The 27,628-nt window shown below is 40.5% G+C and overlaps 3 protein-coding genes across 10 annotated transcripts; 2 read left to right on the top strand and 1 right to left on the bottom strand.

The window, feature by feature from the left end:
• Positions 1–6,931: 6,931 nt before the first annotated feature.
• On the bottom strand, positions 6,932–12,837 carry LOC138213138 (BTB/POZ domain-containing protein 1-like). 2 transcript variants are annotated; one of them, XM_069174030.1, is made up of 8 exons: positions 12,194–12,837; positions 11,139–11,295; positions 10,019–10,124; positions 9,731–9,928; positions 9,372–9,564; positions 9,181–9,268; positions 7,974–8,120; positions 6,932–7,874 (listed from the first exon to the last, which is right to left on the bottom strand). In XM_069174030.1, the coding sequence occupies exons 1-8, from the start codon at positions 12,628–12,630 to the stop codon at positions 7,716–7,718; spliced, it is 1,485 nt and encodes a 494-aa protein (XP_069030131.1). In that variant the 5' UTR covers positions 12,631–12,837; the 3' UTR covers positions 6,932–7,715. The 2 variants fall into 2 exon arrangements, with proteins under 2 accessions (XP_069030131.1, XP_069030132.1); XM_069174031.1 differs by having other exon boundaries at positions 6,934–7,874; positions 9,372–9,501.
• A 1,360-nt stretch (positions 12,838–14,197) lies between these two features.
• Positions 14,198–16,111, top strand: LOC138213092 (ladderlectin-like). The gene is made up of 6 exons (XM_069173952.1): positions 14,198–14,657; positions 14,738–14,773; positions 15,110–15,219; positions 15,314–15,448; positions 15,520–15,631; positions 15,719–16,111. The coding sequence occupies exons 1-6, from the start codon at positions 14,612–14,614 to the stop codon at positions 15,787–15,789; spliced, it is 510 nt and encodes a 169-aa protein (XP_069030053.1). The 5' UTR covers positions 14,198–14,611; the 3' UTR covers positions 15,790–16,111.
• Positions 16,112–22,143: 6,032 nt separating this feature from the next.
• On the top strand, positions 22,144–27,598 carry LOC138213367 (transmembrane 6 superfamily member 1-like). Of its 7 annotated transcripts, XM_069174424.1 has the most exons (10): positions 22,633–22,814; positions 22,901–23,004; positions 23,224–23,325; positions 23,410–23,509; positions 23,799–23,881; positions 24,104–24,222; positions 24,698–24,802; positions 24,896–24,988; positions 25,075–25,194; positions 26,967–27,596. In XM_069174424.1, the coding sequence occupies exons 1-10, from the start codon at positions 22,723–22,725 to the stop codon at positions 27,156–27,158; spliced, it is 1,110 nt and encodes a 369-aa protein (XP_069030525.1). In that variant the 5' UTR covers positions 22,633–22,722; the 3' UTR covers positions 27,159–27,596. The 7 variants fall into 7 exon arrangements, with proteins under 7 accessions (XP_069030531.1, XP_069030526.1, XP_069030525.1 ...); XM_069174426.1 differs by lacking the exon at positions 24,698–24,802 and having other exon boundaries at positions 26,967–27,598; XM_069174429.1 differs by lacking the exon at positions 22,901–23,004 and having other exon boundaries at positions 22,738–22,814; positions 23,224–23,321; positions 26,967–27,595.
• The last annotated feature ends 30 nt before the right edge of the window (positions 27,599–27,628 follow it).

Here is a 27,628-nt window from a genome sequence, read left to right as displayed (position 1 = left end):
AAAGAAAATATAAAAATGTAACACTTGGTGGCATGGGAACAGAGTGTGTATGTTGTAAACATGACTTTTAAATTAACAGTTAACAAAACTGTTGAGCATTTTTGGAAATATGATCATTTGCTTTCTTGTTGAGAGTTATAGACTAAAAAAGGAGAAACAGTTGCCGTTGCCATGAAAAGGTAACAATATGAGCATGCCAGCATTGAATCCACACTAAAACCAAATGTATAGAAACAATGCATACTTTATTTATGGGATATATTTCTTGAGTGGATGCAGTATTTCCCTGTATTTGTGCATTTTGTGACTTGTCATGCTATTCCTATGAGGGTCAGCTAAAATCATATTTCAATGAATTTTGTCTATGGTGTCAAAACCTGATGGAACATGGTCTCAGTGCACTTTACAATCACAGTAAATAGAATAAAAGACAACCACATTGAAATATCACTGTCCAGGAAATGTTAAAACAACAGGCAGTGGTGCTGTAAACGTTCTCTGTGAGCACAGTATGAACGCTCCAAACCTGCTTTTTCAAATTTGTGTGTATAGGAAATTGGTGCAGTGCTAAAAGTGACATTTCACATAAAAACAGCTGTTTTAGATTGAGACGCATTAACATGCCTCTGAAATCTGCAGACACTAGACCATGTGTAAAGTTCACACAGCTGCAAAGACTGATCCTGAGGTCAATGTGTTAATCTTGTCCTTTGGGTGCCACAGATTATTCACTGTCTCTTACTGATTCATTGCTCTCATCTTATTGACGAAGTATAAAGCCTTTGGATTCTTTAATTTTTGCTACATTAAAATAAAATCCTCAGCCCCAACATTGTTTCAGTTAAGGATTCATTAATTTACTTGCTAGAGAGGAGCTCACAGACCTTTTCAGCGCCCCCTTTAATCAAGTCCATCGCCTATTAGATTTTAATTAATGAACTAGAAATACATTTTGAGGCTCAGAGAGTTTAAGAGAAGGAAAACAATAGATAGCTGCACAGCGAGGCACCTATGAGAATATACCCTCAGTCTGGTCTGCCGTGCTGTCAGGCTTCATGTGGCCTGTTTGTGACGATGCAATGTGACAGCAATGGAGAAAGTGTGCTGGGGGCCATGTCCTTGATGATAAACTCATCCACTACAATCATCACTCTGCCCTCTCCCTTCCTAAGTGCATATACACATACACATGTGCGCACAATAAACTAAAGCCTCCCCACTAACACACACAAACACACAGACAGCGCCTCCCCCAGCCCCTGCAGCACTCAGCGACCTACATGTGGTGTTGGAGAGTACAGGGGCTAAGGTTGGCCTGGGCCAGCCAGCCCCCAGCAGACAGTGCAGAGTGTTCATGTAGCGTGTGACGTGCGTGAATGGCGGCGTATTCTTCCTCTGCTCTTTTTGTTGAGATAAATGCCCCCAGCTTCGTTAGACGCATTCAAATCTGCTCACAATTGTACCTTGTCACACGAACACACACGTGCAGATATAATAACCAAGCACATGCATTTAATTGGGAATTAAGATATGGTCCTTATTATTGCTACTGCAGATCAGGTTTGATTAAATCTTGTCCTCTGCTCATCCAACTGCAAGCTCTTAATCATGCAGCTGCTCAGGTCATCCATGTAAAGACAGTGGACTCTGCTGCTGAGGAGAGCTTGTTAGTCTGATTATATCTGGTGGTATCTCCACTGGGACATCCAGGCAGGCTCTAGATATTCTCAGTGGTAGAAGAAGTATTCATGTCTTTAGGTAGCAAAATGTAAAAATACACAATTCAAAGTCCTACGTTAAAAATTAAATAAAGTTAAAGTAGTTATCAGCAAAATGAGTATCCAATTTTAAAAGTAGTTTACATGTTCTGCAGAAATTTGTCCTCTATCACTGATGTATTGTTGTTGTTAGAAAAATTACTCAAGAGGCTTGGTTCAAAATCAAACACATCGGACATTTATTCTTGCAAGAAGGAGCAAATACATGCCACCCTCAAAGAGAGGTGTCCAGCAAAAAGCCCACGTCACTCCTCCGTAGGGCAGCTTTTATACAGTGTGACAAACAATTGACAGTCACCCCCCATTCCCTTTGTATCTGCTTTCGTATGGTAATACTGAGTTGGTGGTAGGTCACAAGATAAGAACACAGTCAATTAGATGCGGAAAGTAAAACAAAATGGAATCACTTGCAAATAAGAGAGAAAACAGAAGAGACTTTTCGGAGCCTGCTTGACAAGAGACTTTCTGGAGCCACAATGCAAACAAGAGGAAGAGACAGATCTTTTCTTTCCATCAGTTGTATATGATATCATTAAATCTGATTCATCACATTGTGAGTGTTGTCAAAGTGTAGCTAATTTTAACTACTTGATATGGAGTTCAGTGGTCTCAGCGTCGAGCCCTCGTCAAAAGCTCACCAGGAAATTCAGAGCGGTCATGATAATTAACAGGGTAGGAAAACTGAAAAATATATATGATATCAGAAACATATATATATATATATATATATTGTATTGTATATATTGTCCTCTATCACTGATGTATTGTTGTTGTTAGAAAAATTACTCAAGAGGCTTGGTTCAAAATCAAACACATCGGACATTTATTCTTGCAAGAAGGAGCAAATACATGCCACCCTTTTTGTGAAATATTACATTATTGTCCTCTACCTCATTTGACTTTGAGCAGTTATTTAAATGAAATCATGTGTGAGGAGTTTAGCTGAAAAATGTCTCATTAGTCGAACTGCTATAGTTGCTGAAGCATAACAAGAGATCCAATCAACACACAGATTTTTGCAAGCAATCACGAGACAAAAAGATTCTGACAATTTGTTGTATTTTATAAGATGAAAATATGATGTGCAGTTAAAGCAATGAAGGAACTTAAGCTGGTAAATAGTTGTAGGGAAGTAAAAACAACAATATTTTGGTCCTATCAGGAAATGTAAACATTTGTGAAAATGATAGATGCCTGAAAAATGTACTTAAGTGCAAAACTTCTACCACTGGGAATATTGCCAGAAATACTGTCTTTCACTTCATCAAAACATCCTGGTCGATCTTTAAAACAAAGAACTTTGACTATTAAGCTCCAATCACCTGGAGCATCTTTTAAAACATTATATCTGTAGTTCAGTCCATCGCTTTGCCCCAGGAGCAAGCTGACATCATTATACAATTTTTTTTTTAATATGAAGAGAGTCCAAGTCAAAGAGGCACAGGTTCAGATTTTCTTTGAATATAACACATTTTGCCAATAAGATGACCTCAACAAATGTTTGTTAATTTGATCCTTCCTGGCAGGTTATTTTTTACCACAAATAACAAAATGAATGATGGACAAATTCCATTTCGCTCCTTCAGTTTCAGGGTCCTTGTCTTGTTCATACTGGCTCAACTTCAATAGAATAGAGCCAATGCTAATCTTATTTGTAATACCTGTAATTGTCCTTTTTCAAGACGTCATCCCTAAAATGACCCTTTAAATAAAAACGTCCATGTTAAGCCAAAATTTGGATTTATGAAGACAAACATATAATTTACAAAGTCAGACTTCAAGAAATTTTGACTTATTATCTCATTATTTTGATATGGTTATCATTACTTAGATACCATGAATATTTTTGTTTCCAACATCAATAACTGCAAAACTAAAAAAAACTAAACTAAAAAAACTCCCAAATCCTGTGAATGTAGACACAAGAACAATAGATTATTTTACCAGGCAATATGAAGTGAATCTATCACACACCAGGTGAGCATGGACTTTTCATCATTCTGCCATCTCTGCTGTCACTCTAGTCACATTCTCATGTATTCTTAAAAAAAAAAAAAAAAAAAAAAAAAAAAACATGAGACAAGACAACCATAGTGACCCTCCTCTTCTGTTTCTTCTTCTGAAATACAAAGTGAGAGAGGTCACAGATCAGCGGTTTCAGTTTTCATTAACAAAGCTTAACCCCAGTGATTCAGAGGCTCGAGAGGGGTGGTGATGTTCACCACACAGTCCAATATATGTACGTGGCAATTAATTACCCAACTGTCTTTACATCATTGGAATACAGATTACATAACTTCCACCAGCTGGACAAGTAGGGACACACACACACACACACACACACACACACACACACACACACACACACCACACACACGCACGCACACACGCACACGCACACATAGAGTCCCTCATCCCGGTAGGTTAATGTGAAGTGATCTGGACACACACCCAGAGGTGGATCTCACACCAGAATATTCTGTATGAAATGTTTTTACATGGATTAAAGCCACTGCTGGTGTGTCATACTAATTACAGAATCTTTAAATAAATGCAAGTGTTAAGATGAATTGAACACACATTGAACCTCAATTTCAGGATGACTAACCTAATATTTTGAGGAACAACTTCTAAAAGGAATCTACAAATAGTCTCATATGGTGCAAATGAATATTCAAGATAGGTTTGAGCTTTTAGTGCAATAACTTAAAGGGGAACTCCACAAATTTTACACATCAAAGTCTGTTTAGAGAGTGATGTGAAAAAAGTTTCTAAAAAGCCTTTTGAGTTTCTGGAGGCAGCTGCATGAGGCTGATTAATTGCCTCAAGTGATATAAATTTTCTTCAAGTTTGAAATAAGTGCTGTGGCGTAACAAGCCTGACAGCCGATTTGTTGAGGGTTGGCTGTCAAGTTGCACATTGGGTAATGTAAGCTCAGAGTTTTGACAAAGAAATTGTATGTGTGGAATTAAATACACAATGTTGATCACTTTTTCCATCTGGTGTAGCATTTTTTTGGGTGAGAATTTTTGTTTGATTTGATTGATGACATATCTCCTTGTGGTCCATTACTGCATAACCTACGCATCCTCGCCACTGCATAATGTCCACTCCTGAAATTGTTCACAGCAAGAAGACAATTAAACAACTGCAGACACATGGTAGTGCATAAATAAGGCATTTTAATTGCAAGCATGAAAATACAACAGTACAACAAAGAGGAACAGTTGAAATACAAAGTAAAAAAAATTCCTGTAATGAATTCCTGAGTTGTCCTCACGTACGTGCATCCGTCTGTTCGTCGGATCTCAAAAACAGTTTGAGCAAATTTCTTCAAACCTGGCACAAACATTCCCTCAGACTTTAGGAGGAACTGAGTCGATTTGGGGTTTCAAAGGTCAGAGGTCAAGGTCGCTGCAACCTCTAACCTCTGAGGCATTGTCTGCTGTCAATCAGCTTTAATGGCCAAGCATGTGAACACATATGTTCTTCAAAGTCTTCACTATATGAGAATGGACAGACATGGATGTAAATGCAATTTGACTGATTGACAGAGGCAAACATCCTGGAGGCGATATTTCTAGTTTTAGCTGCCAATAGACCGGCTAAGCACAGCTGCTTTTGAGATGTTGATAGTCTCAAATTTTGCTGTCATTTAATAACTTGAGACGTAAACTGTAGAAAGAGGATCTCAAACAATTTCCCAATAGTCTGTCATTTTACTATGTGTATAAAAGATCATTTTGCCTTGAAAGCAAAATGTGCAATTAGGGCAACTGCGTTTTTGGATCATTTTTCCCTGGATGGTCGACTTTTCACTCTTAGAGGCCACCATATTTAGAGCCCCTGGAAGCATTACTGCCTATACACCATCACAATCACCCACAACACCAGTCAAGACAAAACATACAAATATCAATAGTAGAGCCTTTTTGATCTAAGCATTCATTTAGTACCCAGTTTACCTGAAGAGTTCATCTCCATGAAGAAACCAGGTTGTTCAGAAGCAAACTGAGGATTAAAAACATTTCTCTGTTTTGCTTATGATAATTTAGGTCTGTTTCAGTATGACATGAACACTCCAGTCCTGTACAGTCATATGCTGTCAAAAACATCAGAGACATGAATATTGTCTTCTGCTCTGTGTTCAAATACATGCCTCACGCAGCGAAAGACGTCCCATTCTACTGCCGTATATCTGCCCACACACATACGGACAGACAGAAACACAAATCCCTGTTATGGATCTGTAATCTGTAAGAATCCATCCACATGATTGAGTTATTCCCCATATGCTCCATATTTGCCTATTTTTCAGTGGAATTGTCTTCTATTATCCTCTGAATACCTTACAAGTTTTCATTGAGCTAGTTTTTCATTGGTTTTTCCATTGGTTCATATGAAAACCTTGAAATACTTTTATACTACGCAGGTAGACAAATAAGACTATCTGTCCTCTTGGTTTTTGAGCATTTTGTGTGGTGGGTGGAAAAAAAACCCTGCCTCAAAGTGATTTTCTTGTTTGTTTTTTTTCTTTTATAAGGGCTGTCTAAGTGGGCAGTCATTCGGGAGAAGCTCTCAGGTCCCGGTGACTCACCTGACAGCCTTCGTGGATCACTCTCCTCGTCAAAGCCCACTCACAGCCGTCTAAAGTGGCCTCGTTTCCACCGCCTGTCTCAGATGAATGTGCACATTATGCAATTTAAGGGTGACCTCATCTTTGGGCTGCAGACGCTGCTTTTAAGATACAGCAGGTTTCTTTTCACTGGCAGAATAAGAACTGAGAAAATCCAACGAGAAATAATCTGGCAAGACTGAGATTTGAGTTGGGATTGGGGAGGACACAATTGAGCCTAAAATGACGGTGCTGATTATTTTTCACTTTTTCTTACAGAAAGTTTGTCTTTCTTGAGGGGCACAATACTTTGCTGGACTTTTGGCATCTTTAACTCTTGATCTTCAACTGACACCTTCCAATAACATCCGCTACCTCAAGCAGATGTACAGTAATCATAAATATTTTTTACACATCAGTGACTCCATATGTGTTTTACAATAATATTCCAGTAAAGGGACATCATCTCACAACCCCCTCCTACTCTGCACTTGATCTGTTTAATAGTGTGATATCTGGATCTATGGAATATCTGGCGTCATCTAGTGGCAGAAAGAGGAGTGAACATAAATCATTTAACCCAGGACCAACTTCATCTGGAGTTTATCAAACGAAACAATCTTACTTTGGTCTTACCGTATTTTATTGCCAAAGAAGCTAAAAAAGCTACTTTGTTTCCCATTTATTTCTTCATAAAAATCTTGGAACTTTTTGTTTGTTTGTTTACATTTTAATGTAGTGCTATGCAAACATGAAGTCATAAATTACAGCATGTACCACTGGCAAAGTTACACAACACACATTGATCCTTAATACAATGCAAAAATAAAGTACTTAAAGACACCGGCTGAATAAATGAAAACTGCACTGTAAAAAATATGGAAATTTTATAGTTATGATAAATCAGCAAAAACTGACAAAGAAATGAATTGGCATCGACCGACAGATGGTAGCTGTCTCTGTAGTTTCACTTGGGCAGCGTACAGATAATAACACATAGACAGGACATCCGTAGTTAAATCGTTTACAGCTGATGATACAGTTTATGCCCGAAAAGCTTTTTTTTGTTTTTTGTTTAAACAACAGAACTGTGGTCTTCTCACTACTCAGGCTGTTTTGCACATTCCTGATCATGTCTGTACACCAGTATTGTGTAGACAGATACTCACATACAGCATACACACACAAACACACTCACTCTAAAACACACATTCGGTATTCCAAGGGGTCATGAGGCACTACGTACATCTCTATCAGTCCAGTCTTCCCAGCGGTCTGAGGTCTCCCTGGTTTAGTGTACCTGTATGACACCGTGTTAAAGTCTAGGTGTAGTAGATGATCTCTGGTATCTGCCCGTCCTCCACTGATGTACCATTGTTATTACCAGGTGAGCTCAAAAAGAAAAAGGTCGTCTTGGTCCCCGTTGCTGATTCCTGTGTCACTTTCTTCAACCCTTTCGTGCCGTAATGTGAGTCCGGGCCCTGAGTGGTGAAATAATGAACACGCTGTCTGTTAATCCAAATTCTATATTCAGTCATTCAATTTAAAACATTTTCCAAATGCAGCGAGTTCAGACTGACCTTTAAGGTGGCACATGCAGTGTAGCTGACATTGGGTAGGATTTCCACAGGCTCTTTGAACATGACTCGGAATGTGCTCGCTGTGCCGTCGCAGCTGAAACCTGTGTCGTTCTGCCCCAGTGTAATGCGTTTGTCGCTCTCTAAAATCTACAGAAATGAATAAAGTTTTTGCACCAGGTGAACAAAGGAGCAAAACGAAAACCCCATAATTACACCAATTTTAAACACGGATGGCAGTTTCAGAGCTTCATCTGTTCTGATGATAACGGAGTGTTGATTGTTCCGGAAATCGTTAATTACCCATTACATATTCCACTGTATCCATTTTTAGTATTGACTAAACTGTACCAGTTTTAGTGGCTCAAATTGTAGCACAAATCCATACATCCAGCACGAGATGTGCTACTTGTCTTTGCACAAGATTACACTTTAAAGAGAAGTTGCAACATGGAACATTCTTAGACGGATAAACTCAAGTATAAATGTGAATGTGAAATCATAGCAGTCAATTGAAGTCAGGACACCAACCAGCGATAGCGATTACTGACAGTGCTAATATGTTAGGTTAGCTGTTTGTTGCTGTTAGAATAGCTGTATGTGAAGTAGATCTTCATCTAGCGATCTACTAAACTGAAGTCATTTTATACAGGAAAAACCAAATGCCTGACCTTGTTTGGATAATTCAAAACAGATATTTGTAGCAGATAATGACAACACAAACCAAACCCAAAAACATTTCAAATGCCATCGATATATTGTTCATGCTAAAAATGGAGATAAGCAAGCTGTAATGTAAAACGTAGATTTAACCGATTGCAATTCTTTTAGTTAATCCGATACAGGCTCGATACAATCTAACGTTACACTCATCAGTTATAGAGGAAGTCAACTAACTAACAGCAGGGCAAGACTACGCAAACAAAACCACCAAACTGCTTAAACTCTAGGAGCTGGACTGAGGACAGACTGGAAGCTACAGTGACTCACTACTGCCTCTTAAGGTACAAAGTGGTATTACGAGACTTAAATCTTACATATTGCACCTTTAAAGGAAAAAACTATTCTATATTCCTTATTTCTGGACTGGTCAGTACTAATATGAATACCAGACCAACAAAAAAGTATAAATGACATCTCTTCATCACAAACCCGCTGGTGATTTTTGCAATGTCAGAATTTTTCTTTTAACATTAATGGCAGACATTACCTGTATGTTGACCTGATAGTCAGTGGGTCCATGTATTGAACCATACAAGCCAAAACCCACTATGGATATTCTTTTGTTAACATTGAATCTACAGAGAGAGGAAAAAAAACAGAGAGAGAAAGAAAATAAGGCAAATGCAGTGTAATCCAGTTTGCTCTGATTAACAGCTGACCACCATCTCATTGTCTCACCTGATTCTGTCGCTGGTACCACTGTACCCCCATCGACTCTCTACCTGCTGGAATCTATTAATGCTGCACTCCTCCCCCCTGAGGCAGCAGCGAGGCCTGTCAATGTAGTCGACCCGTGGTTTGGGGTTTACTGTAAAGTGTAAAAACAGATTTACCACCTCCCGATCGAACAATATTCCAGACTGGGCAGGCCCTGTTGCACAAGAAAGAATATCAAACTGGTTTCCGTGGTTTGACTTGTATGGACACAGGAACATGATGAATATGTTTGTTAATGGCTGAACTGGTCAGAGCAGTGTTGGAAAAAAAAAATCTACCATTGCTGCATGATTAACAAGTTATATTTTTGTAATACTTACCGGCAGCAAACTCCTCAACGGTCATGAGCGGGAAGCGGATGAGCGGGAGAGCTTTCCCCAGAACCTTCTGTTTGTTCTCTGAGGTCGGGGGAAGCTGTTGTCTGTAACACTCGGCTTCCGCCCAGCGTACCACTGCTCCAAACAGACGGTTCTCCCTGATGCTGAGTGTGTCTCTTTCTAGCACTGCACATAAGGTGTCTACACGTACAAATAAACAAAACATTCATCATTTCACATAAAAAGACAAACTGTAGAAAAGGAGATTTCTGGTCAAGAGAGCTCACATACCGAGGTCAATGTCTGTAAAGCCCTCTGCGTTTATTGCATCCCCAGTGCTTTTGTCTATGGTGTCTAAACAGAGGCTGGCAAGTTGAGGCTCATCAAATAACCTAGCCTGCAATAAAGCACAAAATAAGCAATATAAGTTTGTACTACTCGATTCTGGTCATTTATCTTACATGCACTGAAGGAGGACTGCTGCATTTTATCTGCTCAGCATTGTGCGTGATTAAACCAAAACGTGCTGCGTGAAATAAAGTGTTTCGTGCAAATACTGCGAGCAGGTTTTTCATTCCTACATTAAAGTCTCACCAAAATGATTTGAAACCTCAGAAAATATAATTTATAATTAGGTGAGCAATGACACTAATGCATAAGACAACACTGTTGGGAATATGGATCGTCTCAAGCAAATTACGGACGTCAGTTCTTTGTGTTGCAGTGATGGACACAAGAAAGGAGTGTTTTTCTGATCAGAGAGCAGCTTGAAGGCAGAGCAGCCAGCAGCAGAGAAAAATGCTGAACTCAAACAAACAGCAGCATAAACCAAAAATAGAACAGCCAATGTCATAAAAATCCAACCATCGACGGCTGGAAGATGGTCTGGTGTGGACACAAAGAGAGAAAAATGGTTTCATCCCCCAGTAGAGGCGGCTGTCAGACAGTATCCAGCAGATGGAGAGAGCAATGTTGATTTGTTATTGCACATTTTCACATATTGCGCTACAAAACGTGATTCAAAATCAGGCCAAGCTGTTATTGAAACCCTCTATTCCTGCCCTGCGTTAAATAAATGTGTGTTTTCATGAGGACCTTTTCTTTGGCGGACAGTAGACCCGGTTAAAATGTATCTGTGATTAATACACTAATTCTGAACAGACATGTTGTTGTCTATGTGATTTTTCAAGGATTTGAGCAACGAAATGAAGTTCAAGAATCTCAGAAACAGGGACTCAAAACCTCAGCAAATGGAGACCAAACAAGTTAAAGATCTCGACTTAAGTAAGTTTTGTCAGTGACATGAAGTGATATTTTAGCTGGTAAATGAAAAATTGCAATTTAGACCATATCACGCCAGTCAGTTTTAGTGTTGAGGATGTGCTGTGAAATCAAGGTGGTCGCCAATAACCTGAGTGAGAAGCATGAATGCGTTGTCGGCTCTGAGGTGCTTGGTGAGGAACTCCACACAGTGACCCTCCAGAGCAGGGACAGCGTACTTCTTCGCTGTATACAGAGTTGTCATCACAGTTTCTGGACCGATGTGGACCTCGTCAGAATAAAGGAACCTGTACAGAGGAAAAACAACAACGTGTGCGATCAGATATTCATGTTGTTAGACAGTAGGAATTCTGAAAAGTTGATCTATCACTTTTTAGTAACACAAACCATAAAACATGAAATGAATCGGCAGTTTTAAGGTGCTGTTAAACCTCAGTCCTTGTTTGGTACCATCTAAAATCTGCCCGCAGTCTTAAAAACGGTCAGATTTATAGTCTTCCTTATTTATTCTTTTATCAGACACAACCCTATTTTTTTTTAAATATTTTGCATAGGGCTTTACCCATCGATAATTTTCATCATAGATTAATCTGGCGATAATTTTCTAGATTAAACTATTCGCTCTTTAAAATGTAAGAAAATGGTTACAAATATTGACCAGTGTTTCCCAAAGACCAATGTACAGCCTACCGTCTTGTTTTGTATTGAACTAACTCACAACCACTATTTTCATGGAGGATTTAAAGAAACAGAAAATATGTACTTTTAAAATGCTGAAATCAGAGAATTTTAGCACTTTTTTTTTACATTATAAATGACTCAAAACAACCAATTAGCAATATAGTTAGTAATTATTTTCCTATCAATCAACTACATGATTGATTGAATAATTATTGCAGCTCTAATTTCATGGTAAGGCATCTACAATCGTATCTTCTGGGGTTTGAATATGTAGAAGATATCAAGGTGTAAAGAGCAGATTCTACTTATTAATAAATGCACTAGGGCTAAAGCTATTTTCAATATCAATAAGTCTGACAATTATTTAATTATTCAGCGAATGACTGGGTCTATACATTTTTAATTACTTTGCCTGACCGACAATCCCAAGTCTTGGAAGCTTTATTACTCTTGTTACCTCGGTGGGTTTAAATTTGGCCGCAGTAAGAGGATCACCTGTCCTACCTGAGCAGGGCGAGGAAGGCTGCCGGCTCTACGTCAGGCAGCTCTATCTCCGTCGACGTCGTGGCCATCCCTCCGTTGAACATGGCATCAAAAACGGCACTGCCGGCGGCCAGGACGAATTTGTGGGCCGGTATCCGCTGGGCCTGTCTGCCTTTCCCCACGATGAACCTGACGTCGCTGAGCAGCTCGTTGTTGAAGAGGAAGGCGAAACGCTCTTTCAGGGAGCTTTTCGTCGCCTGCCAGTTGTACATGGGCTCCCGGTGAAGGCCGAGGACAGGCGGGGAGGCGGACGCGGCAGTACCGGAGGCTGGCACGTTGGAGAGCGCTGCTGCTGCTGCTGCGGCGGCGGCGGATCCGCACTGAGCCGAGTTGGATGCTGCCTCCTGACCGCCATGGTTTGACGCCAGCGAACCGCCGCTGCTGCTCCCGGTCGCCATAACAACCCACTTCAAATTTTTTTTTTTTTTTTTTTTTTTTTTACTCGACTTCTTCGTCAAAAAACAACAACCCGTTAACCACTCATAAACATGCACTGTGCGTAGAGCAGGTGTTGTTATTTATTTACGTCGCATCCATCGCCGCAGACGCCATCACCCATGTTTAGCCAGCTGCTAACTGCTAGCCGCCTGCGTCTCTCCAGAAGTGACGTAACGCGACTTCCTCCAAAACACTTTTTTCTTTTAACTTTATTGTTCAATTTAAACGCAACAAATAAAGTAACGCAATAAACTGATAAAGAGATACGACAAAATGAGAAAAATTTAAGTGCACTGGATATAACTGCTTTTTGGTATGAATGGTGGTTTCAGAGCAGACTATGCATATTGTTTTTTTTTTAATTGTTTTTTTTACCGTTTGAACATTTGAATGCTCGTTATATAATATAATAAAAGTCCTTTCCTCTCATTAGATTTAAACATTACTTGCCACCATTTATGTAAATATATATATGGAGAGAGGAAGAACGTGTGGGAGGGGGAATTATACAATATACATTGTTATAATGTGTTAAGGCAGTGAGACCTTTTTTTTTTTAGGTTTCTTTGAAAAGTTTAACGAAACTTTGAGGTTCCTTTAAAAATATTTTCCTCTAAATATATAAAAATGTATCCGTTACATCAACGTTGTCACATAAATAATTCAATGCTTTCATCTGCATAAAACAACATATACAAACCAGTAATTACATTGTTAGTGAGATCATATAAATCCCATTTCCCATTTCTTCTTCTGCTAAATATTGAGATGAAATAAGCACAAATACAAATATACAAATTAAAACTGCAAGCAGTGGTGTACGGGCCGATGCGCAGCGCGGGAGGGGCCTCGTATCCCCGCTTAAAGGTGCTATTTTTGTCTCGTTTCCTGTCTCCAGCAGGGGGCGCTGGCGAGCCGTTTGGCCACGCCCACTCTCAAAACACATATCGGATGTATGTGACACGTTTCGTGAGGTTTCAAGCATCAACTTCCTGCGTCACGGCGAGACATCCAACTTTGCCGCATCGTCACGGCGACGTCCATTGACAAAGTCCAAAGAATGTCTCAATATATCATCAACTACATGTTTAGCCCTGAAGACCCCTGTGGGGCAATATTTGCTCACAGTCATAGCGCCCCCTATTGGCCACTGGAAATGACACTTTTCATACTTTCACCTTCTACATGGAGCTGGTTGATCCCATGAACCTAAAGTCGGGTCACAATAACCTAAACATGTAGTTGATGATATATTGAGACTTTCGTTGGACTTTGTCAATGGACGTCGCCGTGACGATGCGGCAAAGTTGGACGTCTCGCCGTGATGCAGGAAGTTGATGTTTAAGGTCAAAGGATGCTTGAAACCTCATGAAACGTGTCACATACATCCGATATGTGTTTTGCGAGTGGGCGTGGCCAAACGGCTCGCCAGCGCCCCCTGCTGGAGACAAGAAACGAGACAAAAATAGCACCTTTAAGCGGGGATACGCGGCCCCTCGTGCAGCACGTCGGGGAGACGGCTTCGGGGAGGCAGCGCGCGGGAGTGCGAGGGCCCGTACACCACTGCTTGCAATTTTAGTTAGGGCCCGAGCACCGAGCATCGGTGCGAAAGCCCTATTGTATTTCGTAAAAATGTTCTCGTTCTTGGTCATTCTTCTCCTCCTTACGTAAAGTGATTTGCCTTTTGGGAGGCTTTATCATATTCAAAAACTCATGAAAGTGGATACACATATGTCTCCCAGCGAAAAATGTTGTATTCTAGTGGAGTCACGAATGGGCGTGGCCAAACGGCTCGCTCGCCGTGATACAGGAAGTTGATGTTTAAGGTCAACGGCTGCTTGAAACCTCACGAAACAAGTGACATATGTCCGGCGTGGTGAGACGATACATCTGATGTGTTTTGCGAGTCGGTGTGGCCAAACGTGAAGCTCCAGCGCCGGGATGCTGTCGTTGTTCGTGCTCGGGATCGCTCTGACTGCAGCTGCCGGTGAGTTTGTTAAAGTTTCAGCTGCACACAGAAACAAGACGAACCAAGTTAGTAACTGTTGTGTGAAACTATTTTTCCAGCTCTTCCAGCAGCAGCGCCCAAAGATGATCAAACAGGTCGGTGGCTTTTATTAAACTATGACACGTGGATCTTCTTTTGAGATCCAGCTGGTGGTATTTATTGCTCTAGAATTCCTGGTTTAACAAGTAGCCCGGCGACAAATGATTCAATGTTCTTGGAAACACAGAATACTTTTAGAAAGATTTCAGAGAACGTCATCTGAAATTTAGGAAGAAATATTCTGGGAAACCAAAAAATGTCTAAAATGTTCTCCAGAAAGTCTTATCGATGCGCACATCAGATTTTACTTTACTATATATTACGATTGGTAGAATTCAAATAAAATATGACTAAATATTAACTGGAGACTCAACAAAACTGTTTGTCCTCAGCTAAGAGTCACCTGGTCAAGCGGTCGGCCTTTTGTTCTGCCGGTTGGTCCAAGTTCAACGGTCGCTGCTTCCGCTACATTTCCAGACCCATGACTTGGGCCAAAGCCGAGGTAAGCGATAGGTTTGTTTGTTTGTCACGCACGCTGGCATCCTGCCGATTCTGAGTCCCGCTGTTGACGCCGCCTGTGTTTATCTCTCTGGTAGAAAAACTGCAATTCCCTGGGAGGAAACCTGGCGTCGGTGCACAACATCATGGAGTACCACGAGATTCAGAGGCTGATCATGAGCGGCAGCCACGAGTACAAAAACACGTGGATCGGAGGCTCGGATGCGCAGCAGGTATTTGCGTCATTGTTACACTAAGCTTGTCCGGTATTTCATAAAACTCACTGTTAAATCCTGTCTTTTAGAACAACGTGTGGTTGTGGAGTGATGGACAGCCTTTCCACTACTCCAACTGGTGTTCCGGAGAGCCCAACAACCTCCAGAGCTCGCAGCACTGCATCCAAGTCAACTTTGGAGGTAAACCGAACCATAGGGCTTAAAGTGGGACTGACGTAAAGGTAAAAAACTAAAGCTTTTATATGGTTTGTGTTGTTTTACTTACAGACATGAAGTGCTGGGATGACGTGCAGTGCTACAGCCACCGACCATCCGTCTGCGTCAAGAGAAACGGTTGACTCGTGGGCCGACGCAGAGACGCGAAGCAGCTGTAAAACAACCGACATGCCGGAGGATTCGTGTTGGTGTTTACGATCTCCTCCATCTCATCTATAACCCGACGCTCTTTCATATCATTTTACAGCTTTGTAGTTTTTTTTTTCTATCGCCGTAAAGCAACCGAAGGAACGAAGCGACAAGTCAACAGGAAGCGTGTCGTCTCTCAGGCCTCAAGGCTTTGAGCAGAGAAAACTGAACGTGTTAATGAAAAGAAAGCTTTTAGCACAACTGTAGTTTGCAGAGTGAACTCTTCTCTCATGTCTTTAGCAAAAATTAAAAGTTTGACGCATTGAAACAAGTTGGTCTGTGTGTGATGTCTCTTTATTTCATTTTTTTTTAAATGGGTAGAATTTTGGGTAACACCTTTTAAAGTACCTTGAAGTTGTGTTGCATATTTTTTAAAGTCCCTGGTGTAAAAGTACTCCCTACAAAATAAACAAAAGGTACAACTTCTAATGAGTACTTGTAACAAACTTTTAACTAATCAAGACTATCTGATTAGAGCATTACTTACTGCCTCGTTGTTTTATCTTTTACTTTGCTTTAATTTGTGTTAATGATGTGAGAATGAACTACTGCAGGTCTCATCCTGAGTTCTACGAGGCCAAACAGCAACATCTAGAGAGCCAAAAAATAAAACCACGAGTGGACAAGGTTGTGCAAAAGACAGATCATTTTTGTATTGATCTTGTAATTTTGTTAAAACATCTTTTCACATCGCAAATAAAACAAGCAGTCGTGCAAACTGTGTGCGCTTTCAAGTTGGCTGGTATCGGCCATGTCACATCAAATATAAAGCATGAACAGGCAACTTTCTTATGGTCAACAAAGGAGGAAAGTCGAGTCAGACATTTTGTCTGCCGGAAGTTGCTCTTGACTTGCAACCTTAAAAGTGTATTAAAACCATTAAATGTCAACATACAGAACCAGTTGAAAGTTTGGACACACCTTCTCATTCAATGGGTTTTCTTTATTTTAATTTTTTTCTACATTGTAGATTAATATCGAAGACATCCAAACTATGAAAGAACACATATGGGATTATGTGGTAAATAAAAAAAGTGCTAAACAAACCAGAATATGTTTTACATTTTACATTCTTCAAAGTAGCCACCTTTTGCTTTGATGACAGCTTTGCACACTCTTGGGATTCTTTCAATCAGCTCCATGAGGTCGTTACCTGGAATAGTTTTCAGTTAACAGGTGAGCCTTGTCAAGAGTTCATTTGTGGAATTTCTTGCCTTCTTAATGTGTTTGAGAGCATCAGTTGTGTTGTACAGAGGCAGGGTTGGTGCACAGCTCTATACAGTGAATCGGCTTATTCGACTACAGTTCTAATCCATATTATGGAAGAACCACTCAACTAAGTAAAGAGAAACGACAGTCCATCATTACTTTAAGACAGGAAGGTCAGTCAATCTGGAACATTTCAAGAACTTTGAATGTATCCTCAAGTGAAGTCGCGAAAACCATCAAACGCTCTGATGAAACTGTCTCTCATGAGGACCGCCCAGGACAGGAAGACCAAGAGTCTGCCGAGGATAAATTCATTAGAGTTACCAGCCTCAGAAACTGCAAATTAACAGTTCAAGTAGCAGACACATCTCAACATCAACTGTTCAGAGGAGACTGTGTGAATCAGGCCTTCATGGTCCAATTGCTGCAAAGAAGCCACTACTGAGGAAGAACAAGAAGAAGAAGAGACTTGATTGGGCCAAGCAACACAAGGAATGGACATCAAACCAGTGGAACTCTGGACTTTGGTCTGATGAGTCCTATTTTGAGATTTTTGGTTCCACCCGCCGTGTCTTTGTAAAACACAGAAAAGGTGAGGGGATGGTTTCTACATGTGTGGTTCCCACCGTGAAGCATGGAGGAGGAGGTGTGATGGTGTAGGGGGGAGGGGGAACTTTGCTGGTGACACTGTTGGTGATTTATTCAGAATTCAAGTCATACTTAACCAGCATGGCTCCCACAGCATTCTGCAGCGACATGCCATCCCATCTGGTTTGAGCTTAGTGGGACCAGCATTTGTGTTTCAACAGGTCAATGACCCCAAACACACCTCCAAGCTATGGAAGGGCTGTTTGACCAAGAAGGAGAGTGATGAGTGCTGCGTCAGATGACCTGGCCTCCACAATCACCGACCTAAACCCAACTGAGATGGTCTGGGATGAGTTGGACCGCAGAGTGAAGGCAAAGCAGCCAACAAGTGCTCAGCACCTCTGGGAACTCCTTCAAGACTGTTGGAAAACTATTCCAGGTGACGACCTCTTGGAGCTGATTGAAAGAATCCCAAGAGTGTGCAAAGCTGTCATCAAAACAAAAGGTGGCTACTTTGAAGAATCTAAAATATAAAACATATTCTGGTTTGTTGAGCATTTTTTTGGTTTAGGTCGGTAGGTAGGTAGGTAGGTAGGTAGGTAGGTAGGTAGTTACTTTATTAATCCCCAAAGGGAATTTTTTTTCGCTACAGCAGCATACAGGAAAGCAATAAAATGATAATAAAATATAAAAAGCAATAAAATAACAGTAAAAAAAATATTAAATATAAAATGCACAGTATATACAGTACAGTATATATATTATTCTATATACAAACAACCAAGAAACACAGACAACAATGTTATTGTTGTGTGATGGATTTTGCCAGAGGTGAGTTATTGTACAGTCTTATTGCAGTGGGCAGGAATGATCTCCTGTATCTGCGCTGGTGGAGTCTCTCCAGCTGTCTCCTAACCTGGCCAGTTGTCACAGAGAGAGGGGGGAGGGGGGTCATGGCGTCGATGGAGGAAGAGCCCTTTGAGGTTGAGGGTTCTGTGTCTATGCAGCTCACCAGGGGGGGCACATTATTCCATGTGTTCCTTCATAGTTTGGATGCCTTCAATATTAATCTACAATGTAGAAAAAATAAATAAATAAAACAAAAAACATTGAATGAGAAGGTGTGTCCAAACTTTTGACGAGTACTTTATGCATGGTGCAAATCATGCAGGAATACATCATGTTTCCGAGTGCAGAACAGATCGTGCAGTGACAACGCCGACAGAAACTCAAAAAAAATACAAAATGCACAAATATGTGAATATATTTCTTCAGGGACTCAAAATAAGGAATAATCAGCCAAACCTGCCTGAGATACATTAATCTAGGAGCAGGAAAAGACTCAGCAGGCCCGACAGTCACTGCTACCATGAGGTGTAATGTGATGTGACACAAAACCCTGGATAAGGAACAGGTGCTAGTTCTTGCAACCATCCTCCTGTTGGCCTAAAAAGTGTCTGTTGACTGATCAACCGACTGGAAACTATTTGTCTGAACTACGTTTCTGATCCTTTGTGGAAATTTGGTTTCAAAGTTTTGGATTTTGGTCCCATGTCGCTCACAGGTTTTGGTCTTTAGCACAATGGTACCAAACCTGGAAATATGACAACAGGCAGCCCATCATCTGTTTTATCTTTCCTTCCCCAAATGAAGCACACAGAAAGCCAAGAAGAGTATTTCTAAGTATGTTACTTGGCGAAATAATCTTCATCATCAATTATCCAAATTTAAAGAAGTTGCTGCTTCTGAAATAACTTCAAAGCAGAAGTTGTGGATTATTTTTGTAAGAGTTATCTGAGTTATCTGGAGTTATCTGACACCATTTTTTTTCTTGTGAATAAAATAAAGTTTGTCTGAATGCTGACTCATCGCTGAAGTCTGTCTTTGTGTTCGTGCATCAAGTGAACCAAGAAACCTGATGTGTCATTACCTCGAATGCATTTTCTAAAAAGTGCCCTGTTGTATCAGATCATCTAAAGTAACTTCAACTTTAAACGTGTTGCATGTTGCAGAATCACCTGTGACGGCCTTTTCTGTGGAGAGTCCCTCCAAACTCGGTGTTTCACAGCACTTCTCCACGTTTTTCTCTTGTAACAAGCAGATAGAAGAATATTAAATAATGTTTCTATCTTTCCATTGTTGCGTAACGTAAATGCAGAGGTAACTGGGGCAAATTCATTTAAAGTCCTGAACACTTTTCAAAAACAACGGGCCTCTGGTGTCGTAGAGAAGACGACAAACGGATTTCAAGCTATGGGTTTTCGTCCGGACGAACTGTTTGCTGGCTTGTGTTGGGAAACGTCAATGCTTAAAACCCAAGTTGCTCTAGAAGACTTCATTGGCATCGTAAGGCAGTAAAATGAGCCCGTACGATAAAATCAGAAAGAAAAACACAACAGTAACAACGAGTCAGTGTCCTTACCAGCTGATCATCCTTTAAGAGGAACAGGAAATAAAGGAGCAGCAACGTACTGCCGCTAGACCAAAACCATGCAATAACACAAAGTTATCAATATGTTTGACCAGAGTTGTGCAACACCAAATAAGGCCAGTTTAACTGCTGCAGAATCAACTTCCCCAAACCAAGTAGAGAGCAGGGCCGGACAGATCTTCTCTCTGAACCCTGGGAGCCCCATGGCTGGCAGTCAATACGCCACATGAGTGCACTTTGGCTTTAGAAATAACACCAACGATTTAGCTGATATTTGAGAAAATAATCACACCGTTTAATCAATTCCTTGTAGTTCAAAGATTGACAGACAGCTGAGTTGTATTTGCTGCGTCATGACCAAAGCAATGCTGAATTAGGGTGGAGCTCCCCGAACTTCCATGAGCTCCCTCCAGATGTCGGAGCTCCGTACCGTATCTGGAGCCCGGCCGAGGAACCTCATTTCACCCGCTTGCATCCGGTCACTACTCAAAGCTCATGATCTTGTGAACAAGACCCCAAAATACTTAAACTCCTTCACTTGGGGCAGGAACCACAGCCCTTTTGGCCGATTCTGACACATCGTACTTTGTCGAACTCCTCCCAGGGATTTTGTGGGACCGACTTGAATTTAGGTTCTATGGATAGAAAACATGTTTGGGATTAAAAGTTGGATAAATAATTCGTTTTCATCAATGTGTGTGCCCGTTAGAGGCGGACATTTTGAGCATCTCGCCATGAAACTATGAGTTGCTTTAAATGTTATGTACATGGACCGACCTTCTCCAAACATCACAGGTATGATAACAGCCCCGCCCTGAAGACCCCTGTGGGGTAATATTCGCTCATAGTCATAGCGCCCCCTGTTGGCCACTGGAAATTACACTTTTCATACTTTCACATTCTACGTCGAGCTGGTTGATCCCATGAACCTAAAGTCCGGGTCACAATAACCTAAACATGTAGTTGATGATATATTGAGACATTCGTTCAACTTTGTCGATGGGCGTCGCCGTGATGATGCAGCAAAGTTTGATGTCTCGCCGAGACACAGGAAATTTATGTTTAAGGTCAAAGGATGCTTGAAATCTCACAAAACGTGTCACATACATCCGGTGTGGTGAGACGATACATCTGAAATGTGTTTTGCGAGCGGGTTGGAGACAGGAAACGAGACAAAAATAGGTAGGTAGGTAGGTAGGTAGGTAGGTAGGTAGGTAGGTAGTTACTTTATTAATCCCCGAGGGGAAATTTTTTCGCTACAGCAGCATACAGAAGCAATAAGATAATAATAGAATAATAGAAAAGCAATAAAATAGCAGTAAAATAGCAGTACAAAATATTAAATATAAAATGCACAGTATATACAGTAGATACAGTACAGTATATATCTATATATATTATATAAAAACAACCAAGAAACACAGTCAACAGTGTTATTGTTATGTGATGGATTTTGCCAGAGGTGAGTTATTGTACAATTATTGTACAGTCTTATTTTGCCAGAGGTGAGTTATTGTGCAGTCATATTGCAGTGGGCAGGAATGATCTCCTGTATCTGTCCTTGTGACAGCGGAGCTGGAGGAATCTTTTGGAGAAAGTGCTCCACTGTCCCTGCAGCAGGTGGTGGAGAGGGTGGTCAGGATTATCCAATATGGATAATAGTTTGTTCAGCGTCCTCCTCTCCACCACCTTTTCCAGACTATCCAGATTGTAGCCGATGATGGAGCCGGCCTTCTTAACCAGTTTGTTAAGTCTGTTGGTGTCTCCGGCTCCATTGCTGCCCCCCCCAGCAGACCACAGCGAAGTATAATGCACTGGCCACAACAGACTGGTAGAACATCTCCAACATCTCGCTGCACACATTGAAGGATCGAAGTTTCCTCAAGAAAAAGAGTCGACTCATCACCTTCTTGTAGACAGCATTGATGTTGGTCTTCCAGTTCAGTCTGTTGTCGATGGAGACACCCAGGTACTTGTACTCCTCAACCATGTCCACCTCCTCTCCCAGAACTCTCAGCGGTTGTGGAGCCGTCGTCTTCCTCCTGAAGTCGACCACCATCTCTCTGGTCTTGGCCACGTTCAGGAGCAGGTGATTTCTTCCTTAATACAAATAGCAACTCTACGTGGGAATACGCGGTCCCTCGTGCGCTGCACGTTCGGGAAGGCGGCTTCGGGGAGGCGGCGCGCGGGAGTGCGAGGGCCCGTACATCACTGCTTGCAGTTTGAATTTTTTTTTTTTAAACATTTTTAAAATGTCATTGTAGTTTTTCAGTTGACCGCCGGATGTCAGTGTCTGTAATGTCACAAAAGAAACATGAACAAGCCTACTGAGCCTATTTATAGAAGATAATGATGGAAAATAAACAATTTATAATTCGGTTATTTAGTTAAGCACCATTACGCAAGCGGGTTAGTTTAATAAAGCAGCGGTGTGTTGGTGCGTGTGGGTGTGTTGGTGTAGGAGGCACAGAGGGAGAGTGAACAACCAGTCAGACCAGAAGGACAAGACAGAACATGCGTGCTGGAGCTGAACTGCAAGTTTGCAGCTTGTTGCGTTTGTCTACACATCATAGCTTCCCTCCCTTTTTGCGTTATTTAAAATTTCTGCTCAAGATAAATCGCTTAAACACAGTCCACCATGAGCGCGTCTGCAGGGACGGGGGTGTTTGTGCTCTCCTTAATGTCCATCCCCATCTGCTACTTATTCAATTCCTTCATTTACAACAACAGGTGAGTCTAATTTCTGTGGCGATGAACAATTGTTGCTATCAGCTACCAATTGAAAATTAAGATATATGCTTTTATATTGCATTTAGTGCCGAAGCTTTCTTCTTTGCTGGGTGCACAACAGTCCTCATCCTGACCATTTCAGCCCGTTTTATGCTCAAGAAGAAGGCTCCAGCAGATCCTCTTTTCTATGGTATAGACTGACAAATGCATGTTTATTGTTTGGACTAAACCAGAGAAAGTTCTTAATTAAACATCATAAGCTAGCATGTCATAGGTCTGACTTTTAAATCAACATAGAAATATCTGCATATTCATGATTTTTGGAGTCCATTGAAGCCTTTACAATGTTGTGGAGGTTTAAAAAGTGATGCACAGCATTTAAGTAAATCAAATGTATGCCTCTGTGTAGTGTATGCAGTGAATGCATTTCTCAGTGTGGTGAATCTGATCATTGGGCTGGAGCAAGACAACATCATTGATGGATTTGTGACGTTTTACCTTAAAGAGGCAAGTGTTGTGCTGGTGCAGTTTGTGTCTGGCCTTTCTGTTGTTCCCACACACGTGTACTGATGAATCTACCCTGTGTTTCAGGCAGATCCACATATTAATACAGCACATGGACACATGATCTCCTACTGGGACGGCTGTGTGCATTATCTCATGTATCTGCTCATGATTGCTGCCATTGCCTGGGGGTAAGAGCTGTATTGTTCATAAAGATATCTGCAGCAGCTGTATCACTAAATATGGGAAAATGAACATAAGGAATGTTTTTCCTCATACTGTGTTAAATATTTGATAATGTATAGGATAATATTCAGGGGTGTGTTCTCTTTATTATTGTACACTAGTTTAAGTTTGTATAGTCAATCTATCTATCTATATCTACCTACCTGTCAATCTGTCAGTCTGTCTGTCTGAGTCTTGGCAAGTATAATGTGTTCATCTGGCTTTGACAATGTCAGTGTTACGTGGTTTGCACAGGGACAGTTACCGAGCAATTGGACTCTACTGGGTGGGATCTTTTCTAATGCGTGCCATAGTCTACATTCTTGGGAATGCTGTGGGTAAGTACACTAAAAATAATGGGATGCTTTTAGATGGCTCGTCTCATGTCACTCCCTCACCACTTACTTTACCCGGGGATTACAACAATAGTCCAAACCTTTTTTTCTGTTTATTTGTTTACTAGACCTGAAAAAGATGCACATTTTAAATACTGCTCCTTTTAGTATGTTGACGTGTGTGTTTCCTATGGTGATGTATTATCTTGTTCTGTCTTTTCGCAGGGAAATATGGGACCCAAGTCAGTCCTCTCTTCGCCCTCCACATGCTTTACATTTCAGTGTCTGTGTGGGCTTGCTTCCGCATCTTCTGTCAACCATCGATACGGGACGTTCAGTTAACAGTAAGAACCTGGAGTCCTCAATATCTAAGCTAAAAGAAGAAATGAAATGAAGAAGGTCATTGAAAATGTTGCTTTTAACAGCTGCATTGATAAATAACTGGAGCCTCGACCCTCTTAGTCCAACCCCATCACTGATGCCTCATCATGATTTCTGCTGAATACTTAGCAGATGTGTCAACACCACAAGAAATACAAAACAAAGACAATATTTAATATATTCAGATTTTCATTTATAAAACTGTAAATTGATGGGGAGTATAATGCATCATATTTCGTAGGTTTATCTAGCATCAAATCATTGAATTTGCAAACAGAAAGAACCTCTTCCCTCTGTTTTCCAAGTATATTTGTCTGTAACAGCTAATACTCAAAGATAATTATAATCATGTATGAACAATTTCTGAAATTCTAATATACAGAAAAAACAAATCCAAGTTAGCAGCTCAACACATTACTGTCACTTTTACTTTGTCAGAACATTCAGGAGGCTCAGAGGACACGTTTGCTCCAAAGACCTCTGGACTTACTTTTCATTATTTACCTCATCCCCGCATTGGCTTTCTGTGTCTTCAGAGGCCTGGTAAGAAACTCTAAGATGATCAGCTGCCCAATGCACACATAGCAGTAGAATACTTTCTTAGTGCCTCTTTTTTTCTAACTGTTTGTGTTTGAGGTTGTTCTGGACTGTCCAAGCAAATGGTGTCAAGACTACACACAACAGTATGAGCCTTACCTGAAAGACCCTTCAGCCTATCCTAAATTACAGGTGATGTTAAACACACCAAAACTTCATCTTAATTCTGTGATCTGACAAATCTCTAAAGTAGTAAACTGTATATTTATGTTTATCAGATGCTGGTGAGCCTGCTGTATTCGGGTCCATACTACATCATTACTCTCTATGGGCTGTTGGTGCCAGGATGTGAGTGGATGACTGACCTGACTCTTGTGCACTCGGGAGCACTGGCACAGGTATGTACTGCTGCTCATTCCTGTCTCTCAGCTCGTGACCAGGTGTATCCCTTTGTACTTAAAGACTCTGCACACACACACACACACACACACACACACACACACAGAGAGCCAGAGGATGTCACATACTTGTCTCTAATTTGTTCTAATATCATCTTAAATCAGTTCATGCAAAACATCTGTACATGTTTATATTATTTTTTTATTTTTCCTTTTCCACTATTCCACTTATGTTTTGATCAATTGATCAAATTATTTTGTTTTAATTTTCATTTAATTATTGTTTATCACTGAAACACTTTTTAATGTATTAAAACAAGGAATCCAAAAGCATATTCAGATGACAAAAATAGTTTGAGCATTAGTTGTATAATGTATGTGGGCTTTCTTAAAGTGCACAGAACTATGAATATTGAACCAACTATATAGTGTAAATATTAATGAAAATAATAATTATATACTTTATTTGTAAAGCACTGTTCGTACATAAAATGTAGCTCAAAGTGAAATAGATACATTCATTTTCAGGGTTGATTAACAAGAGCTTGTAGTGGTTTTCATCATTTACAGTCACACAAAGGTTTTTTTTTCCATATATAATGTGTTTTCCCACATGGCATCATCTATCTAGGTAGATTCTGCAATGCCAGACCGAAAGTGGGCATCCGGCTAAATATCTGTTCCCAAACTTCCTTCTCTATAGTGGCTGCAAATTGTTCTCTGTTTAGTTTATTCTTTATTGCTCTCAGACTCCAGTGGCTCTGTATGAGCAGAGGAGTGGAACTCTGAGGAGTGATGGGAGCAGCCTGTGTGTATCTTCATTGTACAAAGCAACTGTCATGTTTGAGCTGCCGGCTGGCACGTCACTCATCAGCGGGATAAGGGCAGAAGCTGACTTCAGACCAAGAGGAATGGTGGTATTGGTGGTGTTCACTTAAATGTCAGCTGTTCGGTCAGACTATAAATAGGAGTGCTGATGGTTTGGCGGACTTAGTTGCTATGAAACATGTCATGTGTCTTTTTTCTGCAGCTTTCCTTGAAAAAGTAAACTGACAGGAATCTATTAGAGTGAAAATTATTTGAGGATGAGTGGAAATGCCAGAATGGGTCCAGGTTTTATTGGCCATCAGTTCATTAAAGGAATAATTCACTCGAAAACAATTGTTACCTGACTTCATTTTGTTGTTTTCTTTTCATTGTTCCTCTGTATGAACTGTTACACATCAATCAGATTTCCCTCTAGATCCCGTTTTTTACTGATGTTTAACACAATTATACAGAGAAATGTGCTTGTATAAGAGACAAAAATAGCAAGCCCTCATTAGACCAGAATGCTATGCGTCTACGTGACATGATATGACATGACATGATTTAAATAAGGTAAACGATACAGTTATTCTTGGAAACTTGTAAATCTTTTACTGAAGTGGAAAAAGAAATAAAACACTTTAATACGAAACAATTGCAAAAGCATTGCACTAATCGTTGGTGTGATGAGGGCGTATCTTTCCCTCATGAAAAAGGGAACGTCAAAGGAAATGACAATAAGATTTTAATAAAAAAGAGGGGTTTGCTGTTTGTTTTTTTCAGGTATCAGTGAGACCTGAAAATCATCATGCTATTGTTACATCAGGGAACATTTTTTGTTAAAAATAGGCTCTGTGAAATCTATGAGCGAGTGAAATAACAAGATAATGTTCCTGTCAGTGTGAATATACTGCGAAGCTTTTAGTCATCACTGTCATTTTACCCTTTTCTGATTCATTTCACAGGCTCAGTTCGCTCATATTGGCGCATCTCTTCACACACGGACGCGATTCTCCTACAGAGTGCCCGCTGACAGCCAGCCTGTCTTCTTACTGGTCAATGTCCTGTATACAGTGGTGCCTCAGGCTCTGTGCTACCGCTGCTGCACCAGGCCTGCCTTCTTCCTCAGGCCAATGCCCGAGAAGAAAATTGAATGACAGTGTCGGGGTGGGGGAGAGTGCCACACATGTCAAGGATACCTAAATAAAAGGCTGAATTACTTTCAAAGTCCTGCTCTGTGTTTTCAGTCATTAGCAGTTGCTATTTTTAGAGGAGAAGCCGCTACCGCTAATCCTAATGAGGGATAAGTAGTGGCATTGGAAACACGACAAAGCAAACCGTTTGTGTCATCTGTTCTGTTGCTTATTTTGAAAATGTGAACATAATTAAAAACTTAAATTGTGTTTGTGTGTGTGTATTAGGCAACAGCCTGCATAGTACAGATAATAGTACTTAGACTTGTATATAGGATTCAAAGTACAACGTATTTGACAATACTTGCTGTTATATGTTTGGTCATTATTTTAGTTACAAAAACTGATTTCTTGCTGACACTGGTTTCAGTGCCGTTTTGGCAATAGGTTGGCAAATAAAGAAATCATTTGTGTGTCTGTGTATTTTACAATAT

The sequence above is a fragment of the Embiotoca jacksoni genome, unplaced genomic scaffold, assembly GCF_022577435.1.
Source record: "Embiotoca jacksoni isolate LCO1_2020_lvr unplaced genomic scaffold, fEmbJac1.0.p SCAF_6, whole genome shotgun sequence".
Taxonomy (NCBI): domain Eukaryota; kingdom Metazoa; phylum Chordata; class Actinopteri; family Embiotocidae; genus Embiotoca; species Embiotoca jacksoni.
This window is presented reverse-complemented; position numbering and strand designations above follow the sequence as displayed.